At 41.5% G+C, this 27,247-nt stretch overlaps 1 protein-coding gene across 8 annotated transcripts in view; it reads right to left on the minus strand.

Annotated features, from left to right (window-relative positions):
* The window catches only part of MAP2K5 (mitogen-activated protein kinase kinase 5), a 276,193-nt gene that overhangs the window by 146,185 nt on the left and 102,761 nt on the right, over positions 1-27,247 (minus strand). For all 8 annotated transcript variants that reach the window (XM_059697326.1, XM_059697354.1, XM_059697306.1 and 5 more), the window contains exons 12-13: positions 24,093-24,154; positions 13,300-13,348 (exon numbers count right to left, since the gene is read on the minus strand). In XM_059697326.1, the coding sequence (XP_059553309.1) occupies positions 13,300-13,348; positions 24,093-24,154 (111 nt within the window). The remainder of the gene's footprint in view (positions 1-13,299; positions 13,349-24,092; positions 24,155-27,247) is intronic.

The following is a 27,247-nucleotide window of genomic DNA, read 5'->3' on the forward strand; positions in this document are numbered from 1 at the left end:
TGAGCTAAATGCACTATTACCACATGTATTCTCTCATTAATTCTCATTATAATTCTTGATAGATACTATTAAACCCATTTTATAGATGAATACATTGAGGATCAAATTAATGAAATTAGTTGCCCAAGGCCACACAACTAGAGTCTCCAATTCTTACTCTTAAGCTTTAACAAATTACATTATATTTATGAGATCAATCTCATCTGAATTTATGGGCTGGATTATTGCTGTAGCTTTGGCATTGAAGTGCTGACTGATCTTTACATGTTTTATTTTAGATTTTTCTGTTTCTCACAGAAAAGTAGATATAGAAGGGAAGTTTGGGGAAGGTTCTAACTATTTTCTCACTTAATCTCTTGCTGCTTTCTCTTGAGAAGCAGTTATTCGAACTATAACAATAGCATAAACTACTATAACCTCAAAGAGGTTAAGAAACTGACCCAAGATCATATAGCTGAGTTCAATTAAGAGGAAGAAGCAGCACTTAAACCTGGGACTGCTGACCCTAAAACTAGAGCTCTTCCATTAGGCTACCAACCACTATTGCCTTTATTATGATTCGGTTTTTTAAAACTTTTTTAGCCTTAGTTTTCTCATCTAAAAATGGGAATACAGTGATACGTTCCTTGCAAGGTTACCATGAAGCTTAAATAAAATAATTTATACAAAAGAGCTAATGCAGTAGTACATAGAAGGCATTCAATGAATGATAATAACAATAATTATTACTGTACCCATCCAGAAGGAACTTAATCTTCCAACAGCAAAAGAATGGATTTGATTGCCATGGTGCTGCCCACGTTAAGCCTTGCCTTTGGAGAAAGGGACAGACACAGAGAGGTCCTCTAACTACTAAACATTCTTGGCAGAGTGTTCTATCTGCGGATAAATATCTTACTTTACTACTAGAAAGGAGAACAATGGATGACTTTTGATTTAACTACTTTACCAAAAAAATATGCATCTGACATATAATCAGTGTCATAAATTAACTGTGGCCTCCAACCTCTACCAACAGAAATGACCCATCACATAACTGTTCTCCCTCTCCCTCTGGTGAGTTCCTAAACCTCAAGGTTTGCTCAAGAGACAAAGCTATAATCAGAGCTGTCTGTGAGGTTTGGTGAATCAAACATTCATCAGACCACATACAGAGTACAAGAAGATGAGGGGATCACTGTAGGGTAACATAAAGACATGTGAGTTAAACACACAATGATCACATGATCTACTTTGAATCCAAGCAAGGCAGAGGATCTTAGGGGAAGTTAGAGGGGTACTAACTACCCTTTCCCATTTGTATTCCTTCCCTGTATAGCACATGACCTGTTTTCTCTCCTCTAAGGCTTTCACTGATACTCATATGTTGAATTGGAAGAGGTGGCCTGCATGGCAGTTCCCCTGGGTTCCTCATCTTCTTAGAGATTTCCTAAAAGGGATGCCTATTTATAACAAATTCCATCACAGATGCATGGGAGAAACCCTTGCTGATTAAGCAGACCCAAATATAGACAACTATAGAAAGATCACGTATTATTTTTTCAATTAAACTTTCTATTTTGAGATATTCACACACAGTTGTAAGAAATAATACAGATATCCTGTATACCTTCTATCCATTTCCTCCAAAGGGTAACATCTTGTAAAACTATACACAGTACAGTATCACAAATAGCATATTTACACTCAGTCAAGAAAGAGACTGTGGGCCCTGGTTGGGTAGTTCAGTTGGTTAGAGTGTTGTCCTGATAGACCAAGGTTGCAGTTTGATCTCCAGATCGGGGCACATACAAGAAGCAACCAATGAATGCATAAATGAGTGGAACAAAAAAATTGATGTTTCTCTCTTTCTCCTCCTTGCTCTAAAATAAATAAAAATTTAAAATAAAAGTTTTTGTATATTATCATACTTTTTTCTAGCTACTCCCACTTCCTTCCTACCCCCTCAACCTCTCATTAGCCCCTGGAAATGACTAATCTGCTTTCCATTTCTATAACTTTATCATTTCAAGAATGTTATAAAAATGGAATCATATGGTATGTAACCTTTTGTGATAGGCTTTCTTTACTCAGCATAATTCTCTGAAGATTCATTCAGGTTATATGTATATCAAAAGCTCACCCCCCACTTTTTAAAAAATTTTATTTTATTGTTTAATGTATTACAAACAGTAGTACATATGTCTCCTTTTTCCCCCCATTGGCCTTCCCCTGGCCTCCCCTACCCCCCCCCCCCCCGGCACATCCCCGCCCACCCCCCACTCCAGTGTCTTGTGTCCATTGGTTATGCTTATATGCATGCATACAAGTCCTTCGGTTGATCTCTTAACCCCCACCTCCCACCCCCCCAACACTCCCCAGCCTTCTCACTGTAATTTGACAGTCTGTTTGATGCTTCTCTGCCTCTGTATCTATCTTTTTGTTCATCAGATTATAATGTTCTTTATTATCCATAAATTAGTGAGATCATGTGGTATTTTTCATCCCCCACTTTTTATGTTGTTAATCTTCACCTGAAGATATTTTTTCCATTGCTTTTCAGAGAGAGTGGAAGGGGGAAAGGAGATGGGGGGGGGGGGGAAGAGAAATAGAGAGAGAGAGAGAGAGAGAGAGAGAGAGAGAGAGAGAGAGAGATTGATATGAGAGACATATATTGACTGGTTGCCTCTTACAAGCACCCCACCAGGGGCAGGGATCAAATCTGAAACCCAGGTAAGTGCCTTTGACCAGGAACCTGATGCTCTAACAATTGAGAAACATTGGCCTGGGCAAAAGTTCATCCTTTAAAAAAAATGTTTTTATTGATTTTTAGAGAGAGAGAGGGGGAGAGAAAGGGAGATAGAAACATTAATCCGCTGCCTCCTGCACACCCTCCACTGGGGATTGAGCTTGAAATCTGGGTTTGTACCCTGTCTGGAAATCGAACCACTGACCTCTTGGTTCTTGGGTTGATGCTCAAGCACTGAGCAACACTGGCTGGGCAAGTTCATTCCTCTTTATTGTTGAGTGGTATTATATGGTATGAATGTACCACAGCTTATTTAACTGCTCACTCATTAAAGGACATCTGGGTTTTGGGCTATTATGAATAAAGCCGCCACAAACATTTGTGTAGTTTTTGTGTGAACCAATATCATTATTTCTCTGGAATAAATGCCCAGGAACACAGATGCTGAGTTGTACAGTAGTTGCATGTTTAGATATTTAAGAAATGCCAAATTGTTTTCTAGTGGGGATGTGTCATTTTACATTCCTATCAATAACATACCAGTAACCTAAATTCTCTGCATCCTTGTCAGCATTTGGTGTTGTCCTTATTTTATTTTAGCCAATCTGGTAGGTGTGTAGTAATATCTCCTTGTGATTTCAATTTGCATTTCCTTAATGGTTAATGATGCTGAAAATGCTTTTTTATGCTTGCTTATCTGCCATTTGTATGTTCTCCTCAGTGGAATGTGTCTTCATGTCTTTTGCTCACTTGATAACTGGATTTATTTTTTTTACTGTTAAGTTTTGAGAGCTCTTTATATATTCTAGAACACTTTTAAGTAATGCTATATGGGGCTTCTTATCTTTTGAAAATCATTACCACAAATATAGACATCTCCAGGGAGTACCCGAGGCAAAGAGAATGAATGGCTAACGTGGAGAAGGAGGTTTAATTTCTAGAATTGTTCATTTGTGTGGACAGTCAGAGCTGGTAAAAAACCCAACAACCCAGAGTCATTAAACTAGTTTGTTTATCTCAGTTAATGGGCTAAGTCTATTTTTTTTTCTCAAAAACAGAAATGTTCATAAGTGATGATCTCCTACAGCATTGTCATGTAATTAATATCTACATCTAAAGGACAATATTTAAAGGATGTAAAAACAGGAGCTAAGGTGTAATTGTGCTCCAACCACTAGCACTTGCTGAACATAAATGCCCTCTTTCAGTCATGTTTGACTAGGCAGTGACTAAGCTCAGGAGAGGACCTCCCACACACCAGCTCTCCTGTACTGCAACATAAAGCCAACTGGGGATGACTCCTTTCAAAATGACTTGGGTTGCTCAAACAGGAACCTGTTCTTTGAAAAAACTAAGTCTGGTGCTCCAGATAGCAAAAATCTGGCTTAGGTTACTTCAAAACTCACTTAACCTATGAGTCAGCACAAACTGTGTCAGTCTCTGCAGAGGCTGTGATGAAAGTTTTGTGCACATTACATTTCTTCATAAGTTATTTAAAATTAATCAGGTTACTTTTCTACTGAGAGCAATGCTTTCCAACAATGCTCTCCCTAAAGAATCACTTTATCCAGCAAATAATCATTCCCTGATTTATTTTTGCCACAAATTCTAACTTTTACATACATTATTTTTTTAACACTACCACCTTGACACCGAAATTTCTTTCTTATCTCAAAGGTTTTACCTCTACCATATCATTCCCGCTCTCTCATTTAATAAATATAATAATATAATTTGGGATGTAATACAAATATTCTTAATATTTAAAAAATTTTAAAATTCCCACTGACCCCATTTAAAAGGTATTAGCAAATATATATAATATCTATCTACCTACAGTCTTTTAGATTATCAGCCTCCAATTTTCTTCCAAATTCCGTCCTTAAAAAGGATGTCCTTGCATGGAGAACTTCTTGTACCTTTCTTGGGCAACTTCCTATGGGTCTACAGTAATTTCAAAATAAAAAAAATATTTTTTAAAAAGAGCCTTTGCTTTCCATCTAAGTTGTGATTCTACATGTCCTTTTATAATTCTTTGCTAATGATAACACTTTATTTTCATTTCCAGTATACTTTATAGTTTAAAACCCTTTCCTCTGAAATATATCTTTTGATTTGATTACATGAGTCTGGTTTAGAAAGCAACCATTTTCTTAGCAAAGTCATACTTGTGAGCTTTAATTCTCAATTTGTTTGCATTTCAGTCTCTATGTACAATGGTAAAATATCTCCTATTTCTTAGAATTCCCCACATTGAAGGGACACAAAATAGTTTATACATGTCAGGCACTTAGAACAGTGCCGGGTAGAAAAAAAGTGCTTAATAAATACTACTTTCATTATTATTCTTCATCTTTTTCTTTCTTCTCTCATATGCCTTTCTGATTTTCTTGGTTCCCTCACCCTGCCAACATGTCCTACTTCACAAATCATGGGATTCAGAATCCTGGTGCTTGAGGGAACCTGAGTGACTATCAAACTATCCCATTTTTGTATATGAGGAAACTGAGGCCCAGAGAGCAGGAATGGCCTACTTTTCCAGGGTCATACAACAAAGCAGTCAGTCAGTGGGACTGAATCGGAAATTCAAGTAAAGCTTTATTCCTTCTAGAAACTCTGCTTTTTAAGAAATATTTTATTGATTTCAGAGAGGGAGGGAGAGAGAGAGAAACATCATTGATCAGCTGCCTCCTGCAGGCCCCACACTGGGATTGAGCCTGCAACCCGGGCATGTGCCCTGACAAGGAATCAAACTGTGATCTCCTGGTTCATAGGTAGACGCTCAACCAACAAGCTATGCCGGCCGGGCTAGAAACTCAGCTTTTTAATGTCCAAATCAGGCCAAGTCAGGGCTGTGCCTCTGCAGTTCTTTAATAATATCTGAGGGGGAAAATAGCTTAACTAAGGAAAAAAAATTTGTGCAATTTCCAGATGCTCCAAATTGCTGGCCAATGATAACAGCAACTTTTACGTTTCTCTCCTTCCTACTCTCTCTTTCTCTCTTTCTTTTTCTGACATTGCAAATGTCCTTTAAGTCATGAAGGATTTTTCCCCCCAAACTGCTGAGTTGCTAGACCAAATCTAGGTAGGATATTTCAGGAGCCATGATGGTGATAACAACAGAATTTCTGAGACTCTTGAAAGAACGGTTTGTCTTTCTGGCAGGGGAAATTTCTAAAGTAGAGCTTCTACTGCACTAATAAGAATGCCTTCTCTCTCTCTCTCTCTCTCTCTCTCTCTCTCTCTCTCTCTCTCTCTCTCTCTCTGATTTACTGAAGTAGACTGGGCAGTGAAATTCACTCTTTCTAGATGTACAGACAAATGTGTAGAGTTGTGTAACCATTACCAAAATCAAGATACAAAACATTTCCAACAACACCCCCTCCCCCGCAAAAAATTCCGTCATAGCTTATTGTCAGCTGTTCTTCTACCCTTCAGCAATCACTGATGTATTCCATCCTTATAGTTTTGCCTTTTCTAGAATGTCAGTTAGGTGGAATGACACACTAGGCAGCCCTCTGCATCTGGCTTCTTCCACTCAGCACACAGTATTCCATGTTCCTCCATGTTGTGTGTATCAGCAGATGGTACCTATTATTGGTGAGTGTATTCTGTTGTATCATGCCGGAAGCCAGTTCCAGCATGTCAGCAGGGCTGAATCATCTGGAAATGGCTGAGGGCATTTCCCCAAACCTGAAAAGGATGCATAAAATGATTCCTTGCTGCCAGACAGCAGAGGGCATTTCAATCTACATGTTATCGCCTCCTACTGGCCAAATAGCTGATCAGCCATAGGCAGTATTTCCCCAATCTGACAATGGATTCTGTATACCTAACCCTACCCTTTGATGTGTATATCTACTTTGCCTTAGGACAAATTGTGTTAATAAATAGCAAGGAGTCCTGAGACAAGGACCTCTTGGTTTCTTTAGCCAAACTCCTCTGGCCCCCCCAAATGCCTTTCAAAATTATGTTTCGTTTCTGGACTCTTGATTAATCTACACACGGCACCTTCTCCAGATTCCTGAACCCTTCTAGATGCTGGATCAAGACCACCAGCGTTAGTATCAATCTATCACAGCTGGGTTGTTTCCAGTTTGGGGTATTATGAATAAAGCCACTAGAAGTGGGACTGGTAGATAATGTGGCAGGAAAAGTGCCAAACTATTTTCCAAACTTGCAGTACCAATTTATATTCCCATCAGCAATGTATGAGGGTTTCAGTTGCTCTGTATTCTTGTCGGTACTTGATATTATCCCCCCCCCCTCCCCACGCACATATTTTTAGTGAAAGTCTCTCTTTTAACAGAAAAAAGTAGCAGGAAAAATTTTTAAATTTTTTTAGTACACTGAACTACTGTTGAAAGTTTAAGCAACCCCGAGTCCTCTCTCTCTCTTAAAATCCGCAAACAATCCATCAGAACATTCTATTGACTCTGCAATTAAAAAAAACCCCAGAGTCTGACCACTTCTCCCATCTTCACGACTATCTCCCTGATTTGGCCTCTGTAATTCACCTGGATTACTGACTGCCACAGCTCCTAACAGCAGATTCTACCCTCACCCCTGTTCCTGGCTGCAAGCAGACTGACCTCATTGCTGTTCCATGAATGTTCCAGGCTCATCTCACCTGGTGTCTTTTGCTCTGTCCCCCATACACCTACTTGAAGAACAACTCTGCTGCTGCAAACCTGTGCTCCAATCTCATTTTCTCTCTGAGCCTATCTGATGAACACTGCAAACTATACTTGGTCTCCCCTAAGCTTGATCCACTTTTTCTTTCCTCCACATTATTAACCACCTTCCAACACACATTGTACTTACTTTTTCATTATGTTTATTGTTATACACTGTTTCCTAACCCTGGCCCACCCCTTCTAGAAGACAACTTCCATGACTGTAGGAATCGTTTGTTTTATATATTGATGTATTCCAAGTACTCAGACCAGTGCTTGGCACATCCTAGGTATACAATAAATAGTTGCTGAATGAACTAACAATACTGGCCTTGGTGTTTAATGTAGCACCAACTGGAAAATCTGTGTGAGTCCAGGTTTATAAAAAGTAAAGCCAGGGGTAGAAAATAAAATTTCAAACATTCATGTTGGAACTATAATACTCAGTTTCTCTAAACACACACATATATTTGGTAGTATTTGCCTTTAGAATAATATAAAAACTTTTTAATGTATAAATAATATTACCTGGCTGGATAGCCCAGTTGGTTAAGAGTGTTGCCCTGATATGCCAAGCTAGCGGGTTCAACTCCTAGTAGGGCACATACAAGAAGCAACCAATGAATGCATACATAAGTGGAACAACAAATCTCTCTCTCAAACAAATAAATAAGAATTAAAAAATTATAAATGAAATTAACTAGGTTCATAAATACAAAGAAAGTCCCAGGACACCAACTGTCCAGGTTGTTTCTTTCTATAAACTTCTCCATCTGTGTAAGATTGCCTCAGCTTGATTGCCAATTTTATCTTCTTAATCTAAGTTCTATTCTCATTACCCTTCCATTTCTATTTTTTATCCTCAGGGAAAGACAGAGCAGTTACTGCCAAGGCATTCTCACATCTTCCAAAGAAATGGCATAGGTGTTAATCTTGTGTTTATGTTTGATGTGGGTAATGATGGCTATGACTGGAACTGTAGGTTTATTAATATGCAGGGCTCTCACCTCATTAGTGGCAATGTATGTTTTGAAGTTAAGCTGCAATGTTTGCTGTAATGTCAGATCTAGCCTAACAGACTTTCTCACTGTTCATTTTCTTTGTTTTTACCCAGTCAGTACATGCTATGTTTATAGGTCTCACACATATGCTTTTTTAATAAAGACAATTTTCTCACAGTAGTTAATCTTGGTGGAAGTTTCAAACATTTTTAGTAATTATGTCCTCATGTGATATATACATGTTTATCTTAGAGAAAAGATTTTCATAATTTTTGATCCAGTAACAGAGTATAATAAACTCTCTCCCTGGCTTGATTTGGGAGTGGGGGATGCTTATTAAATGGATAGTGATTAATTCATAGTTACTATATAATAAAAATCATACCTAATTATTTGATAGTTTATAAAGTACTTTCATATAAATTATCTCAACCAATTCTTAACAAGAACAAAATAAACACTAGTAAAACCTGACTGAATATAATATTAACCTGACTAAATATAATATTTGACGATCCATTATGAATGGCAACTGTTGTACCTCAATTTCTAAAAAACTTCCAGTTGATATGTCAAATAAACTAACGTGTACCAGATTAATAAGCCTCATGGAATGGGTGGTTTGTCACTGCTTGGTGCTCATATTTCATCCTATCTATAATCCTCATTGGATATGCACTATAGGAAAAATTTGATTTTAACAGCATGTTTGGAAGTCACTAATTATGTTTTATAAATCCCACAGTACAGAATAAGTAAATATATACATATATTTAACAGCTAAAAATACAGGAACACTGTATTCCAAGGAAGACATTTAAATGTGAAAAATAGGCTGTTCTCTTTTCTCATTTGGTAACTCAATATATCTCCATTTCTTAATCTTTTAAAAATTGTGTTCATAAATACAAGATCCTGGTTTTTAGGAGCAGCATTTGGTAGGGAAGAAAATGGTGATCAGAGGAGAACACAGGTACTTAGCCCAAGACAAAGGACAAAAAGACTTAGAATACTCATTAGTAATAATCTTTCATCATTTTCTGCAGAAGGACACCTGTCTTTGATTTGACAATGTGACACATTCCATCTATAATTCCCCTCACCATTCATTTAGAGAAAGCAAAAATGACTATATGTGCTTTTAAGAAGATACAGCAATGGGCTTATACAGCAAAAGTGTATAAACAAGTACATTACCTATTTAATTGCCTTAACTGAACTTAAAAGCTCTGATCTTTAATTGCCTGATTGAACTGATCTAAAAAGCTACAATTTTTTAATCAAGAAGAAAACTAAATAGCTTTTTGGTAAATAAAAAGGCATCTTTAATCTTATTTTTATGGAATTCAAGTTATTAAATATGGACAAAACCTCTAAAATATTAACAACTACTTGATCTAGAGTGAATTTCTCATTACAATGCTTTACAAAAATCTTCAAGGACATTTGGCTTATTCCACCCTTCTATAAAAACACATGCTCTTAAATCCAGAAGGTAACAGTTTACATGAATATCTAGGAAACTGAAAAGCTAAATATACAAATATGTTTAATGAGGTATATTACCATAGCATATCCTATCTAATAACAGACAAACATGGTAATTAACCGTACTTCCGACACGCTTCCCATTGGCTAATCAGGGCAATATGCAAATTAACTGCCAACAAGATGGCGGCCGGCAGCCAGGCAGCTGAAGCGAACAGGAGACTTGCTTGCTCCAGTGATGGAGGAAGCCAAGGTTCCCCACCTGCTGCTGCCGGTTTCTGAGCTGCACTCTAAGAAACAATGTTGCAATTATAGAAGCTAAACAAACCCCAGAAACCTGCTTTCAGCCAGCCGGGCCTCAAAGCTGGAGCTGCAACAGTGTTTCAATTATAGAAGCCAAACAAACCCAGATACCTGCTTTCGGCAGCCGAGGTCTCAGAGCTGGAGCCGAGCGTCAGAGCTAAAGCCGGCTCTCAGTTCCAGTGACAGCCATAGAAGGTAAATAAATCCCAGAATAAAGGAAGAAAAGAAAAAAAGGAGAGGTTGGGAGCTTCAGTCACCCGCGAGCCTGAAAATGGCCCTCAGGCCCTCACCCAGGCTGGCCAGGCCCCCCAGTGGGGACCCCCATCCTAAAGGGAGTGTGGCCAGCCTGAAAACAGCCATCAGCCCCTCACCAAGGCTGGCCAGGCACCCCAGTGGGGACCCCCACCCTGAAGGGGGTGTGACTAGCTGCAAATAGTAATCAGCCCCTCACCCAGGCTGGCCAGGCACCCAAGCAGAACCCCCACCCTGATCCGGGACACCCTTCAGGGCAAACCAGCTGGCCCCCACCCGTGCACCAGGCCTCTATCCTATATAGTAAAAGGGTAATATGCAAACTGATCCTAACAGCAGAAAGACTGGAAAACATTGGTCACTATGACATACACTGACCACCAGGAAGCAGATGCTCAATGCAGGAGCTGTCCCCTGGTGGTCAGTGCACTCCCACATGGGGGAGCTCTGCTCAGCCACAAGCCAGGCTAATGGCTGCCAGTACAGCGGTGGTGGTGGGAGCCTCTCCTGCCTCCTCAGCAGCGCTAAGGATGTCCGACTGCAGCTTAGGTCTGCTCCCTGCTGGCAAGTGGACATCCCCCGATGGCTGCCAAGCTGCCAGAGGGATGTCTGATTGCCAGCTTAGGCCCGATACCTCGGGGAGCAGGCCTAAGCCAGCAGGTGGTCATCCCCGAGGGGTCCCAGACTGCGAGAGGGCACAGGCCGGGCTGAGGGACCCCTCTCCCCTCCGAGTGCACAAATTTTTGTGCACCGGGCCTCTAGTTATTTCTATAATTGAGTACCCATAATTATTGGGGAATAACCGTTCATTTGCACTGAGGTTCTTTAGTCTGTCCATCTAGACAATGCAGATGTACATTCACTCACTGGTATTTATTTAAAACTAAAATCACTTGAGAGGATTTGTTGGCCCACTACCACTTCCCCCACTCAGCCCCTTGTGGGCTTCCCAGACCTAGTAGCATTTTCCAGTGGGTGACTCTCTGTAGGAACTGGGTTGGCCAGGATAGACTGAAAAGAGATGTACAGGCTCAGGATTCCTTAGTGAAACCTCTATTTTCTCAGTCAAACCATTAAGGCCCTCATATGCCACTGATCAAAGAACCCTGTCTTCGCCCACACTGCCTCCAGAGCTGGGAACAAGGTCCTACCTGCCTCGGAGGCGCTCTCTCTGGTCAACAACACTTGCCCACAGTGATAACAGGGTAGTTGTACTGGAAATCTGACTAACACAAACTTTATTTTTAGATCCAGATATAAACCATTTGAAATATGTCTATCAAGATCCCATTTCAAATTATTTAATTTGAAAAAATTCAATTATTTCTCTAAAACAAAGAGTAAAACTAAAACCAAAATAATTTAGATACAGAAAATACTAGAGGTATACCTATTTATCAATATCTATCTATTTCTGATTTTTAAAAGAAAAAGAATCGCAGAATAACTAAAGAGTATTTCCCTATCCACTATACTTTCTCACAGAAAGTTATGGCTAGTGAGAATTCATTGTAAGTCAGATTGTGCTGTATGTCCAGGGTATGGGATGGTCCTAAGGATCACTTTAATAATAACATTTGCATTTCCAGGGCAAGGTCCTTTTAATGAAAGCTTTGCTATTGAGAATTGATGACTTCCTTGAGTTCCTTTGCCAAATGAAGAGCAGATGTCCATAAAAATCAATAAAATGACAAGAACTGACCACTGTATTAATTCCTATTAAAATGGCTACATGGGTTGATGAGTGTGTGGAGGTGGGAATACTGGGAATAGAAGCAATATAAGTCATACCATTTTTTTTTCATCTTGGTGGTGAAAAATGCTCCATTTTTTCCCACTCACAGATGTGTTTACATGCATATTCATACCCAGAAAGAGTAATATTAACTCTTCCTACATTTACATTTTGCACCAACTATACTTTATAAATACAATGGACTGGCTTTAAAGAAAAATTTGGGTTATGATTTCATTAACCAGCATAAATACCTTAAAGAACTGAATTGATATTTTATTTGTCAAAATCTACATATCCTCTTCAAAAGAGGAATCACCAGGATATGAAAACCACCATAATAGAACCCTTAGTGACAGATGTGGTACTACAATTAAAGATATCAGTTGTTTTGTCTCTCTCATAGTTTATACTTCTTCTTAAAAAAACTTTCCTTTAATCACATCTAATGTGTATGCTATTGCATTCCCCAAATGTGCATTAAACTATGCTGAGCAGATGTGGAAAATTAAACAATACTGTTAGTAACATTAGGCCCTGAAGTTGCTTTGTTATAGTCTGTTTCTCACTTAATAATTTGTTCCAAATAAATTCAGACATTTTGGGAATATTAAAAAAAATGCAAAGGGAGGTTCCTTTTGCAACATTAAACAGTTATCTGATTATTCTTCTCATGTGCTATGTTAATAAACTAGGAAACTAATTTCTGATGCTTTTACCAATTCATTAAAGTTCCACTTTCAAGGTATGTGAAATAATCTCTTAAGGAACTATGTATGATGATATCTAAATGCTATTTTTTTAAAAAAAGAGATGCAATTGTACAGAAATGAAGGTTTGCATGAACTAGAGTTAAGAAAGAAAAATAAGATCTTGTCATTTTCAAATACTATAAAATACCTTTTTACACGTTTGGTAAATCTTATTCACAAAAATACAATACCAAATTTATAATCTAAATCAGAGTAGCTGAGCGAGAAAAAAAACCCCACATTTTTTTGACTATCAAATATATCAGCTTAAATATTACATCATTTATTCACTTTAAAAATCAAGGGATATGAAGAGCTCCCCACCCCACCTCAAATTGTCAAAGCTTGTAAGCTCAGTACATACCTCTGTGTAAAATCTTTAAACTCCACAAATAGGTAAGGCCTTTAACAACCTAAATTTAAGAACGAGAAAACAGTACAATGATGATTTTTATAAGGACCTTTCCACATTTAAACATATAATAATATGAACCATAATTCTTCCCTTAAAACTCTGTCAACCAATAAGCATCTCCCATTTGTGTGCCAGGCTGAGGATGCCAAATGTATAAGTGTTCACATTCCTTTTCATGAACTTTCAATGTTCTGAAGATAAGGTATGAGAAATGAAAGAATGAAGTGTATGTGCATAAAATGACATGGAAGTACATTTATTAAGTTCTTACTGTAGAGGGATAGGAAAAAGGGACAAAGACCTTCATTTTTTATTTTTCTATACTTCAGTATGTAAAAATTAAAAAAAAAATCGTAACATTTATGACCAAAAAGGGACAATTTTAAAAATTAGCTAATGAAGGCAATGGGTAAAAAAAGTGATCACTTTTCCTGCTAGTAGTCAGGAAGGCTTTACCTGGGCCTTGAGTAACTGAAAATAAGAAAAGCAAGCCCTGGCCAGTTTTCTCAGTGGTTAGAGCATCAGCCCCAGGACTGAAGAGTCACAGGTTTAATTCCTGGTCAGGTTCATGCACCTCAGTTGCAGGTTCAATCCCTGGCCCCAGTCGGGGTGTGTGTGGAAGGCAACCTGTGGATGTGTCTCTCTCACATAGATGTTCCTTCTCTCTCTCTCTCTCTCTCTCTCTCTCTCTCTCTCTCTCTCTCTCTCTGTCTCTCAATCTCTCTCTCTCTCTCTCTGTCTCCCACCCCCATCCTCCTCCCTCCCTTCCACACTCTCTCTAATGATCTATGGAAAAAATATCCTCAGGTGAGGATTAAGGACAATAAAAAAATTTAAAAAAAAGAGAGAGAAGAAAGCATTCAGGCCAAGGTAAGACTATATAATCAAAGTATTGGGGCAGTGTACTCTTCAAAAATATCAAGGTCAGGAAAGACAAACATTGAGACACTGTTCTAGATTAAGAGAACCATGACAACTAAGTGCAATGCATAACCTCAGCCTGGATGCTGAACCAGAAATTATTTTATTTTGTTCTATAAGGGCATTATTGGACAACTGGCAAAATCTGAACAAGAACGTTGATTAGATAATAATAATGTATCAATGCTAATTTCCTGATTTTGATCAGTCTACAGTGATAATCTAAGAGAATGTCCTTGTTCTTGGGAAATATACACCTGAAGTAGTTAAGGGTAAAGGGCCATGATGATGATGTCTACAACTTGTTCTCAAATGTTTTGGGAAAAAATATGTCGTATTCCAGGTTTGTGGTTGGGAATCCATATATGTGAAGGGTCAACTTAAGCTATACACAGATTTTTGTCTGCATTGTGGTTAGTACCCTTAAACCACTGTATAGACTTGATGTTTAAGGGTAAACTGTGTGTGTGTGTGTGTGTGTGTGTGTGTGTGTGTGTGTGTGTATGTATATATATACATACTAGAGGCCCAGTGCACAAAAATTTGTGCACTCAGGGGGGGGGGGGGTCCCTCAGCCCGGCCTGTGCCCTCTTGCAGAATGGGACCCCTTGGGAGATAATGACCTGCTGGCTTAGGCCTGCTCCCGGGTGGGAGCTCAGAGCTGGTCGGGCTCAGAGCAGGGCCGATTGGGGAGCTGGGGCGCCACTCCCTGTCATGCACAGAGCAGGGCAGATCGGGAGGTTGTGATGCCACCCTCAGTCATGCTCAGGGTAGGGCCAATTGGGGGGTTGGGGCACCGTCCCGTCACACTCAAGGCAGGGTCAATGGGGAGGTTGTGGCGTCATCCCGTCACTCACAGAGCAGGGCCCATCAGGGGGGTTGGGGCTCTGTACCCTGTCACGCACAGAGCAGGGCCAATCAGGGGGTTGGGGCGCTGCCCCCTGTCACACACAGAGAAGGGCGGATCAGGGGGTTGGGGCGCCGCCCTCTATCACCCACAGAGCAGGGCCGATCAGGGGGTTGGGACACCGCCACTCTCACACTCAGGGCAGGGCCGATGGGGAGGTTATGGCTCTACCCCATCACACACAGAGCAGGGCGCCGCACCCTGTCACACACAGAGCCGCAGGGTGATCAGGGGGTTGGGGAGCTCCCCCCTATCAGGCACAGAGCAGGGCTGATCAGGGGGTTGGGGCGCCTTCCCCTGTCACGAACAGAGCAGGGCCGATAGGGAGGTTGTGGCCCCGCCCCCTGTCACACACAGAGCCGCAGGGCGATCAGGGGGTTTGGGCGCTGCCCCCTGTCACGTTGATCCCGGTGCCAGGAGGCCTTGCGGCTCCGCTGATCCCGGTGCTGGGAGGCATATTACCCTTTTACTATATAGAATAGAGGCCTGGTGCATGGGTGGGGGCTGGCTGGTTTGCCCTGAAGTTGTCCTGGATCAGGGTGGGGGTCCCCACTGGGGTGCCTGGCCAGCCTGGGTGAGGGGATGATGGCTGTTTGCAGCTGGTCACACACCCTTCAGGGTGGGGGTCCCCACTGGGGTGCTTGGCCAGTCTGGGTGAGGGGCTGAGGGCTGTTTTCAGGCTGGGGGTGACTGAAGCTCCCAACCACTCCTTTTCTTCTTCTTCTTTTTTTTTTTATTCTGGGCCAGCTTTAGCTTTGAGGCTTGACTCCAACTCTTAGGCCTCCGCTGCTGAAAGTAGGTTTCTGGCCTTTGTTTACAATGTTGCAATCCTGCTGGCTGAAGCCTGGGGACTAAAGCTGGTTTCTGGGGTTTGGTTTAGCTTCTATATTTGTTACATAGTTGCTTAGAGTTGCAGGTCAGAGGCCTGCAGTATCAGGCGGGGAACGTTGGAGTCCTCCATCACTGAAGCAAGCAAGCCTCATGTTAGTTTCAAGCTGCCTGGCTGACGGCCGCCATCTTGGCTGGCAGTTAATTTGCATATCACCCTGATTAGCCAATGGGAAGGGTAGCGGTCGTACGCCATTACCATGTTTCTCTTTTATTAGATAGGATATATACATATATATATATACACACATACACACACACACACACACACACATACATACATACATATATAAACCAAAGGTGGTTAACTTAACAACTGTGAAATCTGAGTGAAGCATCTGTGGGAATTCTTTTCTGTAAGTTTAAAATAATTTCAAAATAATAAGTTTCCCAAAAATGTTTTAACTGATATTGGGGTAAGAAAGAACAAAGTAGCCCATCTGGCTGATGCAAGCCTAAGTGTGGAATCATGTAGATAATACCGAAAAGGCAAGTCAAGGAAATAAAGTGAGAAGATACAAACATCTGAATTAGATTTGGATTTCAGAATTTGGTCTGAGTTAAGAATAATTAGTCAAATAAGATATGGAAAAAAATATATTTCTAAGACCCTACGTACATGGATTACAAGTGCTACCTTCTAGTGGGAAATTAAATCATTAAAAGCTTTAGAAATCTTTATATAGACATTGTTGTAAAAGGAGATGCACACATTTTTATTTCTACCCATTGCTCTGTATGCAAATGAGTGTGAACTTGCCAATTTCAAGATTGACTATTCATAATTAGGTATCAGATATAATAAATGAGCACCTAATCACTCAAATTTACTACAAAAATTTAAAAGTACTTGTCATTACAGGGAATTTTAGGTGGGTCAGGACTCTAAGAATAAAAAAATCTACCATTATGAGAAGTAACTGAATGAGTTACATTTCTTGAAAATGGTGACAAGAGGATCGGGGGCTAAATATGCAAGGGTTTTAGTTGATCAAGAAAGACTAAGAGTAATATTAAAAACAGAAATGCAAAGGGAGAAACTCAATTTCCAAACAGTAAAGATCTGGAAGAACATAAAATCTGTATCAATTAATGCTGAGCAGAGGTTAACATATTTTAATTGTTCTCATGGAGTAGAATGTACTCCTGAAAGATTTGGTAACACAGTATAATCAATCCCACAATGTCTGTCTACTTTAAGAGAATAGAACGAATACATTTTTATAGAAAACTAGAGGCCCAGTGCATGAAATTCGTGCACTGGGGGGTGGGGGTTCCCTCAGCCCAGCCTGGCCCTCTCACAGTCCGGGAGCCCTCAGTGGATGTCCTACTGATGGCCACAGTCTGGCAACAGAGGCTTGGAGCAGGTATCCCGTGTGTGTGTGTGTGTGTGTGTGTGTGTGTGTGTGTGTGTATCCCCACTGGGGGTCTGCCCCCAGCCACATTGGAGGCTCAGAGCAGGCACTGTGTGTGTGTGTGTGTGTGTGTGTGTGTGTGTGTGTGTGTCTGCTGGGGGCCTGCCCCCAGCCACACCATGGAGGCTTGGAGCAGGAGTCCCTCTGTGTTGATCTCTCAGGCTCCTGGCCTCCACTGCATGTTGTACTCTCCCTTGAGCTATGGCCAGGATGGGGGTGCTGCTTGCAAGCTGGGCTTTCCTGCTCCCGGATTGCCATGGTGACCGGGGACCAGGCCCAGCTGGGGGCTGCCCACAGGCCGGGCTTTCCCGCTCCCAGGTCTCCATGGCAACCGGGGAACAGTGCCGGGAGCCGGTCCATCCTTGCTGTTTCAAGGGACCTGGCATATATGGCATACGGTTCTTAATATGTTTGCTCACCTTCTTGGTGCTGTGTTTTAACCAAGGTCACCTCTCCGAGAAAGGTTGTTTCCCCACATAGGAATTTTTCCCTGAAGTCAGGGAGGGGATGCCTCTCCTAGAAAGGTTGTTTCCCCAGGTAGGAATTTTTCCCTGAAGTCAGGGAGGGGATGAAACTCCTTAACTAAGTGCCAGGCGGGTAGTTAATCACTACAAACAATCATGCTTAAGCTACATAATCTTTACTCCCTGGAATGGAGATAAGAAATGCCCTAACCTTTGTAATAGAGATTGATAGGATTGAATCAACTGGTATAAATACAGATGTAACCAGACAGAGAGACAGAACTTCAGACACAGAACTTAGGAGACAGGGCTTGGAAGACAGGAACAAGAGAGACAGAGCCTAGGCACAGAACCTACACAGAACGTTCTCTAGAGACAGAAGAACTTTGCTGGAGAGAGCATGCCGGAGGATCCTGGAGAGGGACTGGCCTGGGAGCCTGGAGGCGGAGCCTGGCGAGAGAGCATGGCAGGGGATCCTGGACTGAACCTGACTGCGGAGATTGGCAGGAAGAACCTGACTGGAACCTGGTGACTGAGCCTGGCTGGAGAGCCTGGACGGAACCTGGCTGGAGATCCTAAGCAGAACCTCTCTGGAGATCGAGACCAGAACTTGGCTGGAGATCCTGGCTAGGCTGCTGATCAACTGAACGCTCTCTCCGTGTCCTTCCTTCTTCGCCAACTCCGTCCACACCTCTGGGGACCCCGGGACCTGCTGGGATTGGACCCCGGCATCTGGCGCCCGAACAGGGACCCCTAGGTAAGCGCCCCGCACTCGGGACGGATAGGACTCCACCGTAGGAAGAGGGTGGATAGTCTTCGCCGACTCCGTCCACACCTTTGGGAAGCCCTGGAACAGGATTCCCCTAGGTAAGGCGCCCCCCCCCCCCCCCATTGAGAACCCCACACTCGGGACGGATAGGACTCCACCAGGGTGCTACAGACCCCCCTATAGAGGATAAGTAGGGTAAGAAGGTGGATAGTACAGAACTTAGATTGAGAAGATGTGCCATACTGAGTCCAAAGAAAGAAGACTCTGTATTGATTCTTAGATTGAGAAGATGTGCCATACTGAGTCCAAAGAAAGAAGACTCTGTATTGATCTTTAGATTAAGAAGATGTGCCATACTGAGTCTAAAGAAATAAGACTCTGTATTGATCTTTTAACACATATGCTTGCTAGCAGAGGAATTAAGGTTACTCCCAGTCAGACAGAACGTTTTATACAAGAAGTATGTCCATGCTTTTCTGAGGAAGGAAAGGTAAATGTAATGGCATGGGAGAAGGTAGGCCCAAGGAGCCTTATCCTTAACCCCACTGCAGCCTTTCCACCCTGGGAAAGTGCAGGATTGGCAAGCTCTCCCTGGGGTGATAGATCAGGACTCAGGTAATAGCGGAAAGCGCCAATCCTACTCTTAAAATAGATACAAGAGAGCGTTTCAGGTTTTTCTTTTTAATGCTTGCTTTTAAAAAATAAAAAAGGGGGAATTTGCCGGGAGCCGGTCCATCCTTGCTGTTTCAAGGGACCTGGCATATATGGCATACGGTTCTTAATATGTTTGCTCACCTTCTTGGCGCTGTGTTTTAACCAAGGTAACCTCTCCGAGAAAGGTTGTTTCCCCACGTAGGAATTTTTCCCTGAAGTCAGGGAGGGGATGCCTCTCCTAGAAAGGTTGTTTCCCCAGGTAGGAATTTTTCCCTGAAGTCAGGGAGGGGATGAAACTCCTTAACTAAGTGCCAGGCGGGTAGTTAATCACTACAAACAATCATGCTTAAGCTACATAATCTTTACTCCCTGGAATGGAGATAAGAAACGCCCTAACCTTTGTAATAGAGATTGATAGGATTGAATCAACTGGTATAAATACAGATGTAACAAGACAGCAAGAGACAGAACTTAGAACACAGAACTTAGGGAAAGCAGGAAGAAGCCCCTTGCCACTGACAGTGATCGGAAACCCAGGGGGGAGCTAAGAGGTGGGGGGCAGGGCAAAGGTGGCCCTGGGGCCGCCTTTGCCCTGCCCCCCAGCCATGATCAGAGAATCAGGTGCCTTTGCAGCCCTGGCCAGTGATAGCAGGAAGTAGGGGTGGAGCCAGCGATGGGAGCTGGGCACGGTCGAAGCTGGCAGTCCCAGGAGCTAGGGGTCCCTTGCCTTGGCCTAAAGCGGAGCCACGATCGCGGGGCCGCTGCAGCTGCGGGTCCCCGCTGCCCGAGCCGGACGCCTAGGCCAGAGGCGTCAGGCCTGGGCAAGGGGCCGATCCTGCGATTGGAGGGTGATGGGGGTCAACGCCTGAGGGCTCCCAGTATGTGAGAGGGGGCAGGCTGGGCTGAGGGACACTCCCCGCCCCCACACACACCCAGTGCACGAATTTCGTGCACCGGGCCCCTAGTCTATACTAATAAAAGGGTAATATGCTAATTAGACTGGGAGACCTTTCAGGAGACCTTCCTGATGTTCTTCTGGACAAAGTCATGGCGGCGGGGCTGAGGCACAGGCGGTTAGGGGCTAAGAGGGAAGGGCAGTTGTGGGTGATCAGGCCAGGATAGGACAGTAGTTGTGGGTGATCAGGCTGGTGGGGGGGTCCGGTGGGGGTGATTAGGCCAGCGGGGGGGGGGGGCAGTTGGGGATGAGCAGGCCGGCAGTTGGGGGCGAGCAGTCTGGCAGGGAGGGCAGGTGGGGGCGAGCAGGCCGGCAGGGGGTGTTTGGGGGTGAGCAGGCTGGCAAGGGGGGCAATTGGGGGTGATCAGGCTAGCAGGGGGGGCTGTTGGGGGTGAGCAGACCAGCGGGGGGGGGCAGTTGGGGGCGAGCAGGCCGGCAGGCAGAGTGGTTAGGGGTAATCAGGCAGGCAGGCAGGTGAGCAGTTGGGAGCCAGCAGTCCTGGATTGTGAGAGGGATATCTGACTCACAGGAGGGATGTCCCACAGGGATCAGGCCTAAACCAGCAGTCGGACATCCCCCGAGGGGTTCCAGATTGGAGAGGGTGCAGGCTGGGCTGAGGGACACCCACCCCCCAATGCACGAATTTCATGCACTGGGCCACTAGTCAATAATAAAAACAATTTTCTTTTTGAGCAGTAGGACAAGAACATCTTATTTAGCAAGGAAGTATTCATCTTCTGAGTTCTGGAAGTAGGGTTAAACTTCTCAATTCCAAGCTTAGTTACATATTATAAAAATCTTTCCATTAAAGCCAGCTCAGCAATAAAAATTGGTCTCACAGAAAAGGAATAATCAGAAAACACACAAGGAGAAGGCAATCTATCATATTCAGACTATCAGGAAGAAAAAAAGTAAAATAAATCCTGATTTTATGATATTGCTAAAATTATAAATTTTGTTAGAGATTAAAAAAACTGTTATTTTTCCAACTTTGTCAAAATAGGCTACATTTTCCTTTATAAGCATATAAGAATCAAGGTAGGGAGCTGGAAATCTGTCGACTGAGAATCTAAAGGGTATTATTGGTATTCAGTAGGCAGGCTTTCATAACAATGACTTGACAAAACCTTGACACTGAAAGTACTTATATCTGCTGTCAATCACTCACTCCTTGACATGTCAAGTGCACATCCTTTCAGGGACAACTTCAATCAACATTAGCACTCAGAATAGAATACACAGTGTCACTGCTTCAGAAATGAGAGGAAAATAAAATGTGGTAGATGGAAGGGAAAGACAGAAAGGCATTCCTGTTTATAGGAGACCAGATTCAAATGGAAAGTAGATAAAAATCACGAAACAAGCTGGAAGGCTGGATTCAGCCAGTTTATGTGGATTTCTTTCCTTGAGAAAAATATTCTCTTGCTATATACCCTACAGAGAAAATTTGAACAACATATCATAAAGGCTGACAGGGGTCCATCCTGTAATGAACCTTGGGTCTTTGGGAAATAAAGTTAATTTGTGGAGGGAGAAATGCCTAGATATGGTTCTAAGACATAAAGAGAATATGAATCTGTATGTGTTATTCCATTATTCTCTCATTCATACTTCTCTTTTTCTTTTAAACCTTTGTTCTCTCTTTTACTCCTTCCTCTTCTTTTTTCTCATTATCTTACGAAAGTAGAGTGAAAGAACATGGGGCCTGGAGTCAAATAGCCCTCAGGGCAAATTATTACTGACTAGTTATATAACTCTGGGCAAGTTATTTAACTTTTCTAAACCTCATCTTATACTAGTACATGCATAAAATATGTACAATAATCTACACTTTACAGAGTTGCTATAAGACTGAATGATAATAGTTGTATATAAAACATTTACCCATAATGAAGTATTCACTATACACCTATTTTCCTCCTCTCTCCTGATTCTGTTGATTCTGACTTCAAAAGAGCACGCATGTACTCTTGCCCTCACAGAGAGGACTAAAGGGAATGATGCTGAAGCTGTCTTCAGAACACTAGAGGAGAATCAAGGATACCAGGAAGCCAGTCAGGCCATGAGAATAAGTACTTTACAAACCATGGCCTACAGCCCATTGATTTGCTAATCTTATTCTAATTGGTAGAATCCTTCCATTGGTGCTTGTCAGTGGCAACAAAGGATTATCCTAGTTTGTAGCCTACTCATTACATTAAAAAATATACTTTGGAGGCTTTATGCAAGTTTAGGTACCAGCAGAGTCTATAAAAAGTGGCAGATGGAGAGCAAAACTATCAAAAGCATTTTTTCTACTCTGGCCACAGCAGTTTTCATTACTATGACCTGATGAGCCATAAAACTTGGAGAAATTGGAAACATTCTAGAAAAAAACAAAACTTCTAATCATTAAAACTATAAGGGCAAATGTAAACAATGCTTTGGGCTAGCACTTATTTTAAATGCCTTTCTCTAAAATAATTTTTGTCATGTTTCCATTATTCAATAGGTAAGCCCTGTATTGGAAACTGGATTATTATTATTTTTTTCTGACTCTATTCCCTTCACAGGTTTCCCACTCCAGTAGAACTGAAAGGACTGTAGCCTTGTGTGGCTGCCCTACACAAGAGGGAGGTAAGGTTTATAAAGTCCAGGAAGAACATGCTTCTCTACGGAGGAGGCAGATTTCTATTTTATCCAAGTTCAATAGATAATTGAGTACATAGAACTCATATACATTTTTTTTCATTTTCTATTGGTATCCTTGCCTTTTTTCGCCCTTTATTATACGTGTTATTAAACTTTAGAGCCAAGAACTGCCAAAAGCCACAAAGAATTCATTCCCCCCTGAGATTAAAAAAGGAAATGAAACATTTTTATTTTCATCTAAAATAGTGAATTAAGTACTCAAATTTTATACTGAACTAATTTACCTCAACATGTAGATTAGAAGCTACTTAACAGCAATAGCATCAGAAAAGAAAGTTCTCATCATCCTGGGCAGTTCACACTAATAATTAGAAAGAAAAAAGGAAAGCTGTGAATTACAATGAACTAAAACTAAATAAGTGTCCATGCTGGATTAAAGGATTTGCATTGTCAGTCTGATGTATAATGAATGTGAAAATCAGCCATTTAATTAAATGGTACATGGTAAAATCACTTTGTTCTGCATTAAACTGCTTAGGTTATCAGAGTGCCTTTAGTTTAGCAATTGTCACTATTACACTACCCCATGACTTCTCTTAGACACTGTTTAACCTACATTATTCCAAATTTGAAATATGGGGCTTATATAGCTACTTAATTTAACTGATATATTTCATCAGTTTATTAGTGAATATAGAAAATAGAAAAACTACTTTTAATCACAAAGGGAATAAAAATTAAAACCCAAGAACAAAAATCTTTAAGAACAAAGTAGTATTTTCTTATAGACTGTTTTATTTTAATAATTTAGACTTTAAAAGTATTTTCTAATGTGCTTATAATTATAAAATGCCCAACAACCAGCTTTCTTTTTGAAGAACATGGTCAATAAGAGCACTAAGGTCCCTGCAAACACATGAAACCAGAACAGGTCAGAGTGCCTACAAGCCTGATAGGTGTCATGTGACTATATAGTTACTGTGGTTTGGTCTATGGAAAGAAGAAAGCACAAATATGACAATAAAAGTTAAGATGGCCCTGGCTGTCAACAGGGATTGAGAAGAGGATACAAGGAGAGTAAGGCTCGACTAGAGACAAAATCACCCAGATTTCATAAGGTTGAAGCCATATAACTCACCGCCACGGCAATCCTCCCAAGGACATGCTCTGGAATTTTTCTATATACATCCAAAGATCCCCCTGCAGAGAAAAACATGTGTTACTACCAATAAAACTACTAGAACAGAGCACTGGGTCTCTCCTCTGTGCATCCATTGTGAGAAATTTTCTGCTCATATCATGCATTAAATGTCTGGGGTAAAACTGGTTTTTGTCCAATTTTGTTTATAACAGAATTACACTTCCAGATGAAGCATCACTAGATATTTCCATTTTTTTCTAAGTGAATAATCACATACACACAAATATTGAAGAAAACTAATCAAGGGTAGGCTGAGAATCTGTACTTTATGTAAACTTAAATACATACACAAAACTGAAGATCAATAGGATAATTTGATTTAAGTATCAACCTTGTGTAGCAGATTTTCTCAAATGTAAACCAGGACCCTATTTTAAAATTTTCACATTAACCAAACAGAAGTTGGTGAATATAAGGTCCAAAAGACACACAAAAACTAGTAAAATAAAATACTAATGTTAACATCTATCTAAATAAATGTTATCCTTCAAATCAGGTTCCAAGACAAGCAATCAACTATTCCAAAGATACTATCTTAGTGCAAAATGGGCTTTGTGAGGTTTTAAAAAATATTTCTCTTTGATAATACTCTGAGAACTAATATAATGGATAAAAAAGAAAAACTAATCTATGTCATAATGTTTTCCACTAAAATGGTATTCACTAGTTACCCACCCCCCGCCCCCTTTACCAGATCAGCTTTTGGCAGTTTCTACAAATCAAAACCTCTAGATTGTGAACATAATAAAGGCAAAGGCCATGCTGTTTGCTTGTTTTAAATTTTCATTAATCTAGAAGTCAGCAAAACTAGCAAATAGTAGATATTCAATAAATATCTGTCAGATGAATAAATAAAAATCACCATGAATTTCAACAGATAGGTATAGTTACTCTCAAAGCAGTTTCAAAAAAAGAGACTACAAACCATTTGCAACACCAATAACATCACTGAAACAACTGCATAACTTTCCTAGGTAACTACTGTAAAGAAACCAATATTCACTTAGAAGTATAAATTAGGGTACACATGTTAATTTCAGGAAGTTATGCAAAGAACCACTACTTTACTCATATTAATAATACTAGAGGCCCGGTGCACAAAAATTTGTGCACTCGGCGGGGGATGGGGGGACCCTCAGCCTGGCCTGTGCCCTCTCGCAGTCTGGGAACCCTCGGGGGATGACCACCTGCTGGCTTAGGCCTGCTCCCCGAGGTATTGGGCCTAAGCTGGCAATCAGACATCCCTCTGGCAGCTTGGCAGCCCTTGAGGATGTCCACTTGCCAGCAGGGAGCAGACCTAAGCTGCAGTCGGACATCCTTAGCGCTGCTGAGGAGGCAGGAGAGGCTCCCACCACCACTGCTGTACTGGCAGCCATCAGCCTGGATTGTGGCTGAGCAGAGCTCCCCCTGTGGGAGTGCACTGACCACCAGGGAACAGCTCCTTCATTGAGCGTCTGCCCCCTGGTGGTCAGTGTGTGTCATAGTGACCATTCATTCCCATTTGTTCTGCTGTTAGGGTCAGTTTGCATATTACCCTTTTACTATATAGGATAGAGGCCTGATGCAAGGGTGGGGGCCAGCTGGTTTGCCCTGAAGGGTGTCCCGGATCAGGGTGGGGGTCCCGCTTGGGTGCCTGGCCAGCATGGGTGAGGGGCTGAGGGCTATTTGCAGCTAGTCACACCCCCTTCAGGGTGGGGGTCCCCACTGGGGTGCCTGGCCAGCCTGGATGAGGGGATGATGGCTGTTTTCAGGCTGGCCACACTCCCTTTAGGATGGGGGTCCCCACTGGTGTGCCTGGCCAGTCTGGGTGAGGGGCTGAGGGCCATTTTCACGCTGGCCAGCAACTGAAGCTCCCAGCCTCTCCTTTTTTTCTTTTATTTTTTTTTAAATTCTGGGATTTATTTACCTTCTATAACTGATACTTCGTTGCTGGCACTGGAGCTGAGAGCCGGCTCCAGCTCTGAGGCCACGGCCTACTGAAAGCAGGTATCTGGGGTTTGTTTAGCTTCTATAATGGAAACTTTGTTGCTTTTGGAGCTTAGAGCCAGGCCGCAGCAGGCAGGGAACCTTGGCTTCCTCCATCACTGGAGCAAGCAAGCCTCCTGCTCGCTTCAGCTGTGTGGCTGCCAGCCGCCATCTGGTTGGCAGTTAATTTGCATATCACCCTGATTAGCCAGTGGGAAGCATAGCGAAGGTACGGTCAATTACCCTTTTTGTCTTTTATTAGATAGGATGACTACATGAGAGCTGTTTTAACAATATGCAATAGCCTTCCTTTGGTTCAAGTTTGTACAGCCTTTCAGTTCTACAATGGAATTATCCAGGATATTTGAGAAATAATTTGTTTCTATTAGAGGCTAAAAATTAATATATAATACTTTACTACCAGATGATTTAAAAATATACTTCACAAGGGATCAGCATGAAACATGTTATTCTTTTGAAATGCAGTTAAGTCTATTTTACAAAGAGAAAATTTTTATATGTCAAGGTTCTCTAGAGCTAAACATCAGAGGACAAAAAACTTTTCTGGTAAAAAAAATATATAAATAAAGCTATTGGTTTTATATTTATCCCGTTTAAAGCAGGAAAATGATCACTTCTTTAGATAATTTTGCCTTGTAGTTTCCAGATTCTGACATGAAGCTGGAAGTGACTAAATGAATCCTGGAGTGACTAAAACTTATATTTTGGTTCTGGGTACTACTGGGAAGATAATGAGAAGACACACTTCTGCAATGAGCTGAACCATCTTTACTTACTAAAATAGCATTTATACTATAGATGCAATAAAAGTGAAAGTATTCTAGAAAAAGTATTTTATGTTCTCATTGATCTTTCAGATGAATGCAGCTGCAAGGATGAACAGTCTCAAGAAGATCAAGCTTCACGTGCTGGTATTTGGAATCTGATAAATGCAGCTTATTGCGCCAATCCCTTATGAAGGGAACAGCTTGAGTGGCTCAAAACTGGGAAGTGCAAATCACTCCCATATACTAGGTAAGAAGTCTTAAGAGGAGATTTATTTTTATGTAGGACATAAATCAGGGCTTAATTAGCTAAGTAGACAATATTTAACAAGTTGAATCAAA

This window comes from Myotis daubentonii, chromosome 1, assembly GCF_963259705.1.
Source record: "Myotis daubentonii chromosome 1, mMyoDau2.1, whole genome shotgun sequence".
NCBI classification, from domain to species: Eukaryota; Metazoa; Chordata; class Mammalia; order Chiroptera; family Vespertilionidae; genus Myotis; species Myotis daubentonii.